The sequence below is a fragment of the Manduca sexta genome, chromosome 8 (assembly GCF_014839805.1).
Source record: "Manduca sexta isolate Smith_Timp_Sample1 chromosome 8, JHU_Msex_v1.0, whole genome shotgun sequence".
NCBI lineage: Eukaryota > Metazoa > Arthropoda > Insecta > Lepidoptera > Sphingidae > Manduca > Manduca sexta.
In genome coordinates this window covers 13085288-13098003 of record NC_051122.1, presented here as the reverse complement: position 1 = coordinate 13098003, position 12716 = coordinate 13085288, and the positions used below count along the sequence as shown (strand labels likewise).

Below are 12716 nucleotides of genomic sequence, written 5' to 3'. Positions count from 1 at the left end.
CCATGAAGGCTGCAAAGTCTTCGAAACGTCGGGAGAAAATAATAATATAAAAAACCGTGATAAAATCCGTAAAATAATTTAACTTCAATGTCCAACATTCGCATAAACATAAGAAATCAAAATGCAGTGTTTGTTGAAACGCACTTTGCTCAAGATAAACTTATCAATATTAAAACAACTTACGTTTGAATTGATAATCCACCAATCTATATATATAGGTATACAGGGTCATTTCGACGTTCCGTTGATAAATAAAACCAAATATTCGTCTTTACCTCTGCTATTAAAGTGAGTAAATATCCATGAATAACGAATATTTTTAACAAAAATTTCTGTTTTATTTTATGTCAATTTTGTATTTAAGTGCAAATATGGGGTATGCGAAAATGTATTTCTGACTGAACGTGTGATGTTGCCGCTGCGACGAATTCTTTTAGAGTAGTAAGTAGTAGTGGTAATAAAATTAGAACTGCTTTTATAATTATTTATTTTGTTCGCAACGTACACTTTTTTGTTTTAATGTCGTTTTCCAGAAACTAAGCATGGGGTTTTCTTGTATAAAAATGAATGTATCTACATACTACGTATGATCCCTATGGGCTCCAAAGCGGATGGAGTGATTTTAATTACATTTTTAGATAATATTCAGATAAGCCTAGTTGATGATATTATGAAGATTGGTAGCGAGGGGATCAACATTACTTTAACTTTTTTGAAATATTGTGTCATCATCAGCATCTGGCTAGAAACATAAATAATGTTACCCGTACGAAGCCTGGGCGGATTCCTAGTTATAATACATATGCACCATATAATAATTCTGCACAGGCATGTTGACGTCATGTGCAATAGTTCTAAAAATAATGAGATTTTACGAAAACCGTTGTTATAAACACAAATGTTAAAGCAGAAGTTCAACACGAACGAGTGGAAACTACAACATCGACCCAGAGTTATAGAGACGTGTTTGAGTTTGTGATCTTAGTTCGAGACGTGGGAATTGTGAAGATAAATGTTATGACGAGGACATTCCAGTTTGTTCTGAATCAGATATCACAAACAAAAATTAGAAATAGAAAATTTAATAATATAAAAAATAAGCGTACGCAATTATGTAACACGCCGAAGTAACTATATATTCTGATCCAGTATTATTAAAAAAAAATCTTTATTAAGACCTTCACGGCTTTTTATTCCATAGCCCAATTAGGAGTATACGGGTCATGATCCAAGGGTTACTGTTTTAGTTCCCCGATCGGGCCACAATGTGTATTAATAACTTAAGATGGCAATAGACGAAATTAGAAATTAACAGATCTCTCTCATTTGCCTCTAGTTCTAATCACTTTTGGCAAATGGCCATCAAAATATGTACAAGTATAAAAATAGTGAATAATATAGGAACCTCTTATTATTAAAACAATAAGACTTAGATTTTAATGACTGAGCCACGAAGTTGCTGCTCTGAGCGGCGTCTTAAGTGCGGCCCGGCGAGCGGCACGAACAAACGTATGGGGAAGTATGACGCACGCCACGATTCGCCGCCCAAGCGGCAACGACGAGCGATTATGTGCCGAGTGGCGCGGCGTGCGGCACCGACGAGCAAGCGAGATAGATATATAGAGGAAGTAAGAAGTATGCCCGAAACAGAGCAGTTCGGATAGCGATGTCCCTACTCAGCGCATATGACGTCGGAACCGCGTCGCCGTCATTTCGAACCGAAAACTACTACTCATCATCTTTTCTTTCTCCTTCGTATTCTACCTTAAGCATTCATATACCTGTCAGCTAATTACAGAACAATGCTATGATAATAAATATGTATCTCAGTGCTTTTGGCGTGAAAGCTTTCGAAGTGCATAGACATAAGATAAAACAAAGCGCTGTGTTTGGTCAATTGAGATACAACTTTATTTTAGTTGCCTGTCAGATAAACAAAGGTGAACAAAGCCATAGAAAACTATGAAAATGCTGACAATATGCGTTTATGAATAGGTGAGTTAGTAAACCCTTGAATACAGAAGTAATAACAAAAAGTGGGTAGAATGTTTATGTTTTTCTTCTCAGTATCAGCCCGGAGCCCAGAATTCGTGCCCAATGTGGTGAGGCACGTTTCCTATCATATTATGAGACGGAACACACATGGCGAAAACTGGGTACCGTGGATGCACCTCTGCCGACCCCATCAGGCTAAAGGTGTGATGTGTGTTTTGTTTTTAAAATGATATAAATACTTAATTTAACTTGTTCAAAGAGATAATGCGTCACAATGTATAATTTGTACAAAACTTCAACTCCAGTCGCTGTCGGATACCCTGTGCCGCCACTTGTCTTAACTTCCAGTTCTAGCACTTCATTGCTTACGGAGTCTATTTCGATATCTCTTATCTATTTCGATGTTCTTTCGAAATTGGTAAGTACATGTTAATAATTGTTACCAGATATCAAAATCGATTTCTCTGATGCCTTCTGGAGACTACTAAAGTCGGACTACGCACTACTCCTCGTTACCTTGAAAATCGCTTTGAATTTCTTCATCTCACACCCTCGTTCTTTGCGCTACTTCCAGACTCTTCAACTGAAAACACCTTCCCATTCGTCACAATGTTACGATTTTTCTTTTACTGTACAAGCTGTCCGGCTCTGGAATGCATTACCTTTAGCCATCAGACAAGCAAAATCGCTACCAGTGTTAAGATTAATAAGATTACGTGGGGTTCTGTGAGCTCCGATACTCACCAAAAGACCCATCTGGAGAAATGCAGTGCCTTTCATATTGGGTTAAACTAAATGTAAAGTTTAATTATTCTTTGGACTACAGAATTATTCTTGTTTTTTATTTTTTATTAATCATAAAAAATCTGAACCCAATACAAAAATAATAATTCTCATCTCTTATTTTGAAGAATTTACTGCTGCTCTTCGAAGTTTAAGTTCGAGGTTCAAGGTAAGGTAGATATTGTGACTTTGACTTTTCGGATGACGTGCAACTCAGTCCCACACGTCATGACATTGAAGGTGCAGTCTTCAAAACGTCTATAGAAAATTATAATATTAAAAACACGATCAAATTAGTAAAATAGTTTCATTTCTATGACGAACATTGACTGCCTCGGTGGCTTAGTTGTTATACTTACGCGGTGTAAGTACTAATTGTGACTGGGTTTTTTATCTATATCTATACTTATAATAAATCTGTAGAGAGGTCAATTCTGTACATGAAATATATTTCCAAAATAACTATCAGGGGGTGATTAGGGATCGATACTGATGCCAAAAATGCAATTAGTAAAAATTTTGTCTGTCTGTCTGTCTGTCCGTCTGTCTGTCTGTCTGTCTGTCTGTCTGTCTGTCTGTCTGTCTGTATAACCGTTATAGAAACAAAAACTACTCGACGGATTTTAACGAAACTTGGTACAATTATTTGTCATACTCCTGTGCTGGTTATAGTATACTTTTCATCACGCTACAATTAATAGGAGCAGAGCAGTGAAGGTAAATGTTGGGAAAACGGGAGAAGTTATTCCATTTTTTAAGCTTCCGTCGCGTGTGCAACCTTAATGGTTAAAGCTACACAGAAATCATGTATGACGGAAATGTTCTCCTTAAAATTATGTAAAAATATCCCACGACAGCATGTGTCTATCTTTTATGGTTGACTCACAATAACACGTGTAACTCCCGATAGCTTAGCAGTTCGAAGCTTTCTCATTATATTTGTCTACTCTTACGTTTATAACACTCTCAGTCAGCCCCGGATCTAGGGGGGGGGGGGGGGCAAGCCCGTGCCCCGGGCGGCGAATTTAGAGGGCGGGAAATTCAAACTTGGCAGACGTATACACATCTCATCATTAACGCAACTTTGACTACTGCGACATCTACACTCTATACTATCTATACTTCTATACTATTATATAAAGCTGAAGAGTTTGTTTGTTTGTTTGAATGCGCTAATCTCAGGAACTACCAGTCCAAACTGAAAAATTCTTTTTTTGCGTTGGATAGCCCTTTATTCGTGGATTGCTATAGGCTATATATCATCACGCTATACGCAATAAGAGCGGATCAGTAATGGCTAATCTCAGGAACTACCAGTTTGAACTGAAAAATTCGTTGTGTTGGATAGCCCTTTATTTGTGGGGTGCTATAGGCTGTATATCATCACGCTATGACCAATAGGAGCGGAGCAGTAATGAGACATGTTGCAAATACGGGGACAATTTATTAGTTTTGAGAGCTTCTGTTGCGTGCGCTGCGTAAACGGTTAAAATTATGCAACAATGATGTATGACGGGATTATCCCTCTTAAAAAGTTCTAAAAAAATATATTATAAAACAAAAGTCCCCCGCTGCATCCGTCTGCCTGAACATCTTAAACTCAAAAACTACCCAACGTATTAAGATAAAATTTGGTATGGAGACAGTTTGAAACCCTGGGAAGAACATAGGCTCCCGGGAAACTACTACTTTTATAATGGAAAACTTTAGCCTGAAAATCTTTATAACGCGGGCGGAGCCGGGAGCAAAAGCTAGTCTTAAATATAATTCAGCTGCCGCTCGGAGTCAGGGAGTCGGCTGTATAGAATGCTGTTCCTCGGAAAGCACGTAAAGCGCCTGCGCCTGATCACATTTTTCGGTTGACCCCCGGAATGGACGGCAGTGTGGCTTTGACCTCATGCTGCCGTTGACGCTGAGAGCGTTCTTCGGTGCGAGGGGGCTTAGAAGCCCCCCCACATTTAGGAGACGGGCCGCAAGGCGGCACCGCGCAGGGGCGGCCGCGGACGAAGACTCGGACCTGCTGTTTCGGGGAAGCCCGCAGTCGTCCCTTATGCGCCGAAGAGGGTCAACGCGGAGTTTTAGTTGGTAGGCCGTTGCATAGGGACTTAGGTTAGGTTCATTGGTTAGGGACTCGACCCGACCGCCGCCCGAGGGTCCCGGACCGCTTCAATTGTCGGGTCACCCCAACATAACCGTTCAGTCGCCCCCCGCAAAGAGTGGGCGGTAGTAATAAGGGACTTTCTCCGCGAAAACAAAAAAAAAAGAAAAAAAAAAAGTATATTTTTCATAAATCGTTAGAAAACTAAATTAAACCCAAGCTGGAATGTTAAGTCAGGAACAAGTTCCACGGCCTCTGTATGATGTTTGCCGACAGATGCTATATCCAATTATCACAATAATTTGCAAATTACAAAAAAAAAAAACTTAAGTTTAGAAATATTGTAACCATCACTAACAAGTGTATATGAATAATTTTAACCGTTAATCAACACAACACATGAAATATCCAACTTACTTACTTCTTGTTTAAAACTGGTTTTCCTTGTAAGCCTTTGCTATACGTATTTCGCATGTTTTATATTATTTGTACGCATTTCGTTGCGAAGGTCTAACGTGGTTTAATTTTAAAATTTTTTGGTGTATTTCCAAAAGATTCTTTGTGCAGACAACAGTGTTACAACTTAAAATAAAAAATGTAAGTGTAAATTAAGTTATTATAGATTTTATTTATATGCTACATATAAGAAAGTTCTCATCGGATGTTACTGGGTCTCATCGCCAAGAAACATTCATATTATTCAAATTCATAATAACTGTGCTTGTTAAGTTTCAAGGAAAACGATTGGGTTTTCTTAAGGTTTTGACATACAGTGATCGGTTAAGGAAGACGGCACGACGCTGGAGGATCATAAACAGTTATCAAAAACTACTGGTTTTTGAATTCTTTGTGGTATCATCGGCATTAACCTATAGGTTATAATTCGTGTTACCGGTGCGAGGTTAGTGCTTTATAATTTAAGGCTCCTGGACATGTTTCATTGCGTGAGGAGCTGCGGCTCCTACCTTGCACGGTTTGCTCGTCTAATGACCACCAATGCCGTTTTTGTTTTAAATTAGTATACATTTTCGAAGAGTGTGTATAAGAAAAAGTTTCATGTGTTAATAAAATACCATTTTTATGGATAAAATACTATTTAAACAAGACAAGGGCATGATGAGTGCTACTCAGTTTACTCCAATGGTTAAAAGGTGTGCTGACTTTAAATGCACTCGAACAATTATAGAATTACATGCGTAATGCTATCAGTAGCTCGTGAAACTTTAGCGTAAAAAATATCGCTTACCTTACAACAGCGAATTGGGGTCAATGAAAAGGTGCACAAGTTTATTAATCTTAAATATATTAACCACAATTTTTACAAATGGAATAACCATATTGCCCCTTACGATGTCTCCCATTCAGGGTATAAATTTCCGAAGGATCTTTCTTAGTGGTAAACAACGAACTCATGTGCAAAACTTCTATCATATATGTTTATGAGTATAAAATATGCGTCGTGAGTTAGTGTTCAAAATTATATTCATTATATTGTTTTAGAGTCATGATACTGATAGTCCTGGAATGTGGCCTACTGAGCGTAACAGCATGGCTGTTGTTGCGCTGGCGCATTGTGAAGTCTTACTGGGCCAAGAGGAACGTGCCGCACAGTCCTCCGCACCCCATCGTGGGCAGCCTTGACTTCCTCTTTAAGGAAAATGCTGTAAGTTCTAAAAAAAACCGAAAAGAATACTCTGTAAGAATGTTAACCACATTTTGAATTACAAGATAGTACCAGAACCCAAAAATAACCAATCAAAAACGGCCTCAAACATAGACCTAGTGACCTAGACAAGTGTTTAATTTACAATGACCACGAAAATATGGATGTCTGACAAAGAAGTAGTCATAATATGACGAAAAATATCTCGGTTTCTTTTTTCGCAGGTATTTTGGATGAGAAAAATTTACAATGAATTCAAGAGTCCATATGTGGGGGTATGGCTGTTCTGGCGGCCAGCGCTGATCATCAACTGCCCAGAGCTGGCGCGGCGGGTGCTCGTCAAGGACGCTGACAACTTCAGAAACAAACTGATAAGCTCTGGTAGGACTGATCCTATCGGACAACTGAATTTGTTCACTGTAAATGTACGTTTGGTAGTATTTATATGTATATTTTTTCTAATTCTACGCAATTTAAGATTTAGTCGTAATCTTCTTGATTTAGTAGTAGTGTATGTCTTACGTAATGCGAAGTCTTGGATTTGGTTATATTGCGAGTGTGTTTTTAACAGAAATTTTATATTCTGATATGAACTATAACATTCAAACCAAAGAATACAAATGGAGCTTGCCAACTGCTGCTTGATGAAGATAGAGAAACAAGTCATGCCTTGACGGACGCGCATTGAAATTAGACCGTCCACAAAGTAAAGACTTCCACGAACCAAATTGCGATTAGCCCATTGGCATCAAAACAGTGAATTAATTTCAGGACCCTCTCTGGACATCTCTAAGGCGTCGGCTCAACGTGATCTTCACTGGAGCCAAGCTGAGATCCGTTCACAATATCTATTCCGACAAGGCCAAGGACTTGGTGACGCGCATTGAGTCAGATAACAGGCAGAAAAAACTTATCAACTTAAGAGTAGGTCATATGATTATTGTCTTTTTAGGTTTATATTATTAACCGACTTCAAGGAAGTCTTCAATTAATTTTATTTTTTTTATGGCTTCTTACCTCTTAAATATGTTCTGTTAATTAATTTTAAAAAATCTCTCTGCTCCTAAAATTGAATACTATTTCACTGATTTCAATACTATCTCCAGAGGGTCCTGCCAATAAAAAATAGCAGCGCTACACAGAATCTCGGCTTAACAATCTCTGCTTAGTCTCGAACTGTAGTCAATATCCTAAAACATAGCTGCAATGTTTTCCAACATTGACACAACCATAATTTGTGCCTTTCATAAAATAAAAATAACAGCTTCTTTATCTTCAATGAGTTTCAAGCATTATTTCAGTCCCTATTTAGTGACTACACCACGGACGTGTTTGGAGACTCTGCGTTTGGAGTGAGCAGTACGGCCACCATCACCGGAGACAGCCCTCTGAGAAGAGTCACCTCTGACTTCACCAAGTTCTCCATGTTCCGCGGCCTATCTTGGACCAGTATTTTTTTCATGCCAGAGCTGGTTGACTATTTTGGGTGAGTCACTATATGAATAATTTATTGCATATATTATGGTCTAGTGGCGCCGTGCTTATGCTAAAACTAATTGAGTCTAAGGTTCAGTCTCATAGGTCAGATATAAAATATATTGTGTGGTTTTTCTATTTCAGTAATTATTATTGTTTAGTAAGTATTTTTAAGCATATTCATATAATTGCAGAGTCTGTCTGTAACATCTAAACAATAGTTTTCTTCTATCTTCTATCTTATATATTAATGTACCCTCAGCTCTGTTGACATTTTTGGCTCATTCACGGGATGAAATTCAATACTGATTAAAAACTATAATATTAGCCCTGCAATATATACTGCCCAACTGTTAGGCACGGGCCTCCTCTACTACCGAGAGGGAATAGGCCTTAGTCCACCACGCTGGCCTAGTGCGGATTAGTAGATTTCACACACCCTCGAAAATTCCTATAGAGAAGTTCTCAGGTATGCACGTTTCTTCACGATGTTTTCCTTCACCGTTAAAGCAAGCGATAATTCACAAAGAATACACACATATTTTTTTAGAAAAGTCAGAGGTGTATGCCCTTGGGATTTGAACCTGCGGACATTCGTCTTGGCAGTCCGTTCCACAACCAACTAGGCTATCGCCGCTTTTTTAATTATTAAAAACCATAAAACTATTTAATGAAAATTTTAACCGAGAGTATAATATAATGACAAGGAATTAAACATTTCATTGGAAAATAAAATAGCTTTTCGGGTGAATTATACGCATAATAATTATATTGAATAATTTTAAAAGATCTATCAGGTTTCCAAATTGGCAACATAATTGAATTATTAAATGTATTTAATTCTGATATGGACCTCTACATAACTCACTGAATCACTTTGAGCCTTCTTATCAAGGTATTAAGGTGGATTGAATATAAACGCCTCTATTAGGTCGGTCTACAAATATTTGAGAAGACAACCTACATGTTCATAAAACATTCTGAGGCTGAAAATAATGATGATTCATAGTAGTGGCAAAGGGTGATATTTCCGAAAAGGCACCCAACACAACATATAGGTACTACCGGTATGCATAAATGAGGTTTCCAAATCGATCCGATGATAATTAGATTTTACATAAGTTACGAAAGGGAAGATCCTTCGCCACTGATTTTTATTTAACAACTTAAAGAAGAAACGAGCAAGTTACTCGCCTGATCGCAAACGCCTGTCTATAAATAGATCATCTCGTCCAGCTTAGCTTCTTAATGCGACCGCGGCTAGATCTGTATATAGCTTAACTCATTCCGACTACGACTTCAAACGGCAATAGATTATTTACTATATTGTTTATATTTGTTCTTTACATCTTCTAATCTTTAACATTGATTTATAATCATTTTATATAACTTACTGAATCAATTAAATGAATAAATTACTTTTAGATTTTCGTTCTTCCCAAAATCGACGATTACTTACCTGAGAAAGGTGTTCAGATCTGTGGTGCAGCAAAGGGAACAGAATAGGATGGACCATGGAGAAATCAGGGACATGCTTGATGTCCTGCTGAAGATGAAACAGGAAGCCAAAATTGATGGGGAAGGTAAATATAATAGTACAGTATTTGACACTACATTTTAAATTCCAAAAAACAAAATTAGATTTTGTAGATATTCATTTAAGACCGGCAGTAGTTGGTACAATATATTTTATAAATTAATAATATATCCCGAAAAAGTAAGTTTTCTTTTATTATGCAAATAAATTACGACGATAATTACGATAGTTTGTATTAACAAAAAGATAATTTGAGACATATTAGTTATCACGTTTGTCATTTACCGATTCAATAAATATTTATTTTCCATTAATGGGGATATAGGACGAGATCCCGAAGATTTACCACCCAGTATACCTCCACCAGCAGATATTAAATAAACAAACTCTATTCTTTAGAGATCAGCGAAGACCTGCTCCTAGCACAAGCTGCAATATTCCTGCAAGGAGGCTTCGACACGTCGGCTGTCAATTTGACATTTACCCTTTACGAGCTAGCACACCAGCCTTTAATACAAGTAACACTTACTTTTTAAGTCCTAAGTAAAAAATGTCCTATACGTTTATGACTACAACATAATATATAATATAATAATAATATCGGCCCTGTATTATATACTGTCCCATTGTTGAGCACGGGCCTCCTCTACTACTTAGAGCAATTGGGCCTTAGTCCACCACGCTGAGCTAGTGCGGATTGGTAGACTTCACTACCCTCGAAATTTCTATAGACAACTTCTCAGGTATGCAGGTTTCCTCACGATGTTTTCCTTCACCGTTACAAACACGGGTACAACATAGTTATATATATAATATATAACATAGCATCTGTGTAACAAATTTCATCCGAGTCTGTTTAGCAGGTTCTACGATAATTCCTAACAAACATCGAAACGTTTTCACAGGCATTTGCATTTATAATATGAGAAAGAAGTAAGATTAGTTGTAAAATGACCATAAAACGTAGGAGACAAATACACTTTCAAATTCTTTCTTATTAGTATTCATGAAGGACGTGTGTTTGCAGAATTTTCATTTACATCATAGTATAAATATCAAAATTAAAAGATGATTTTTTATCACAGGAGAAACTTTATGCCGAGTTGTATGAAGCACAGCAGAAGGCTAACGGAGACCTAGATTCAACGATTCTGGCTGAGCTGTCGTACCTGAATGCCGTTCTTGAAGGTTCTTCATCATTATTTTTTTTCAAGTACCGTGACTGCATTAATGAAAAGTACATTGTAGATATGAGCCTTTTAGGTTTATTGTAGTTTTAGTGTAACATTATTATTCCATTTGTAGAGACCCTGAGGAAGTATCCACCGCTAGGCTTTTTAGATAGAATCGCACTGAAGAACTACAAGATCGATGATAACCTGACTATTCCCGCGGGAACCCCCATTTATGTGAATGCTGCAGGGCTGCAGATGGATCCTAACTTATTCCCCGAACCTGAGAAGTTCATCCCTGAGAGATTCCTGCCGGAGCATAACTCGGTAAAGCCCTACACTCACATGCCGTTTGGAGAAGGACCTAGGCATTGCATAGGTAAGGATTTTAATTGGTCAGATGTTTTTGGCAAAGCAATACTTTAAGAGAATATCTACAACAAATTAGTTTAAAAGGTACAAATATATAATATACACCATCTATTCAAATTAAAAGAATTGGTTTGAACTTAGATATGAAATTTTCTAGAATAATAAATCCAGTTATTATATCATTAGTCTATTTGCATCGCATGTAGGCCGTAAGCCATTTCAAATTGACGCTCTCGGTCAGGGGATATTTGTAAAATGCCAATTCATTAAACAATTTGTGTTGTTTCAGTAGTATGTACTCAAATCAACCTTTATATAATTCTTTTGTAGGGAAGCGTTTCGCTTACCAGACCATGAGGTACGGGCTATCCAAAGTATTGCTGAGCTTCGAAGTCCGTCCGCTGCCCAATAGCCCGCTGCCAAACGACTGCCACATCGATGCCAGGAGCATGCTCATGATGCCAGACGAAGTCATGTCCGTCGAGTTCATTAACAGAAAGGCGAAAACTGCTTAGAGTTATATTTATAAAGTACTAGCTGACCCGACAGACGTTGTCCCGTCTTAACTATGAATTTGCAGCGCGCATTCTGCCAATCGCTGACAGTTATTTCAAACAAGACAGTTATATAAAATTAATGTTTTAGTTGAGTTTTCTTAAATTTTCTAATTTTCTGCGCAGTTTTTTGATTTTTTTCTTTCATAAGAACCATCTCCTGACAATAACAAACTCAAAAAAAAACAATAGTGAAATCGTTCCAGCCGTTCACGCGTAATGGCGTGACCAAGGGAAATAGCGATTCATTTTTATATATATAGATAATTCATCTGAGTAGGATACGGTACCGCGTCGTTTCATTTCAGTTAAGCAACTGCATTGTTCAGCTTTGAGTTGTTTTGATGTCATTAAGAATTAGGAGCGGCTTGTTTGTCCCTTCCTTTTATATTTAATTTTATATGAGTATTGTATAAATATGAGGCCCCGGTCTCGCATCTACAGAGTTTTGTATTATACTGTTGATGTTCAGAACAATTAGTGTATCAAATAGTATACGTGTATGTAATGGTCACTTATTGGTCGAAATACATATGAGGAATTTAATATATGGAACACATATTATTTTAAACATAAATTTTATTATTCTGCAATCCTTCGAAATATAAACTTTAATCGTTTCAAATCTCACGCATCACTTGCGGTTTACAAGCATCGATATATAAATATATGTCAATGGTTACAAGGTTTCTCTTCATGTATTAATAGATAGATAACAAAAAATATAACATTGTTGATTGTTATAATATTATTATTTTTTCTTATACGAGTACGAAAAAGCGACCTCTCCGTCCCTGATGGTAAATGAAGTGTAGAGAGTGTCAACAGACGAGAAATGATTACGCCACGCCAGTCAACATAATTATGCCGGCATATTGGAATTGGATATACAGTATACACAGGCTAATCCCGGAATGCGACACACTTACGTGGGTCCCTTGGTCGGATTTTAACACCCGACGGAAAAAGAGAGATGTGTTTTGTGGCATTCAGCTCCAAAAAAAACGCACCGATTTTTATTAGTCAAAAACAACACGGCTTTACTCACGTATAAAAAGTAGTCGGA

At 37.4% G+C, this 12716-nt stretch overlaps 1 protein-coding gene across 3 annotated transcripts; it reads left to right on the top strand.

The window, feature by feature from the left end:
• The first annotated feature begins 303 nt into the window (after positions 1 to 303).
• Positions 304 to 12396, top strand: LOC115446349 (cytochrome P450 6k1-like). Of its 3 annotated transcripts, none has more exons than XM_037436540.1 (10): positions 304 to 441; positions 6377 to 6539; positions 6764 to 6964; positions 7311 to 7463; positions 7841 to 8025; positions 9441 to 9598; positions 9952 to 10070; positions 10638 to 10740; positions 10858 to 11103; positions 11427 to 12396. In XM_037436540.1, the coding sequence occupies exons 2-10, from the start codon at positions 6381 to 6383 to the stop codon at positions 11609 to 11611; spliced, it is 1509 nt and encodes a 502-aa protein (XP_037292437.1). In that variant the 5' UTR covers positions 304 to 441; positions 6377 to 6380; the 3' UTR covers positions 11612 to 12396. The 3 variants fall into 3 exon arrangements, with proteins under 3 accessions (XP_037292437.1, XP_037292436.1, XP_030028823.2); XM_037436539.1 differs by lacking the exon at positions 304 to 441 and adding an exon at positions 2301 to 2413; XM_030172963.2 differs by lacking the exon at positions 304 to 441 and adding an exon at positions 5345 to 5473.
• Positions 12397 to 12716: the final 320 nt, after the last annotated feature.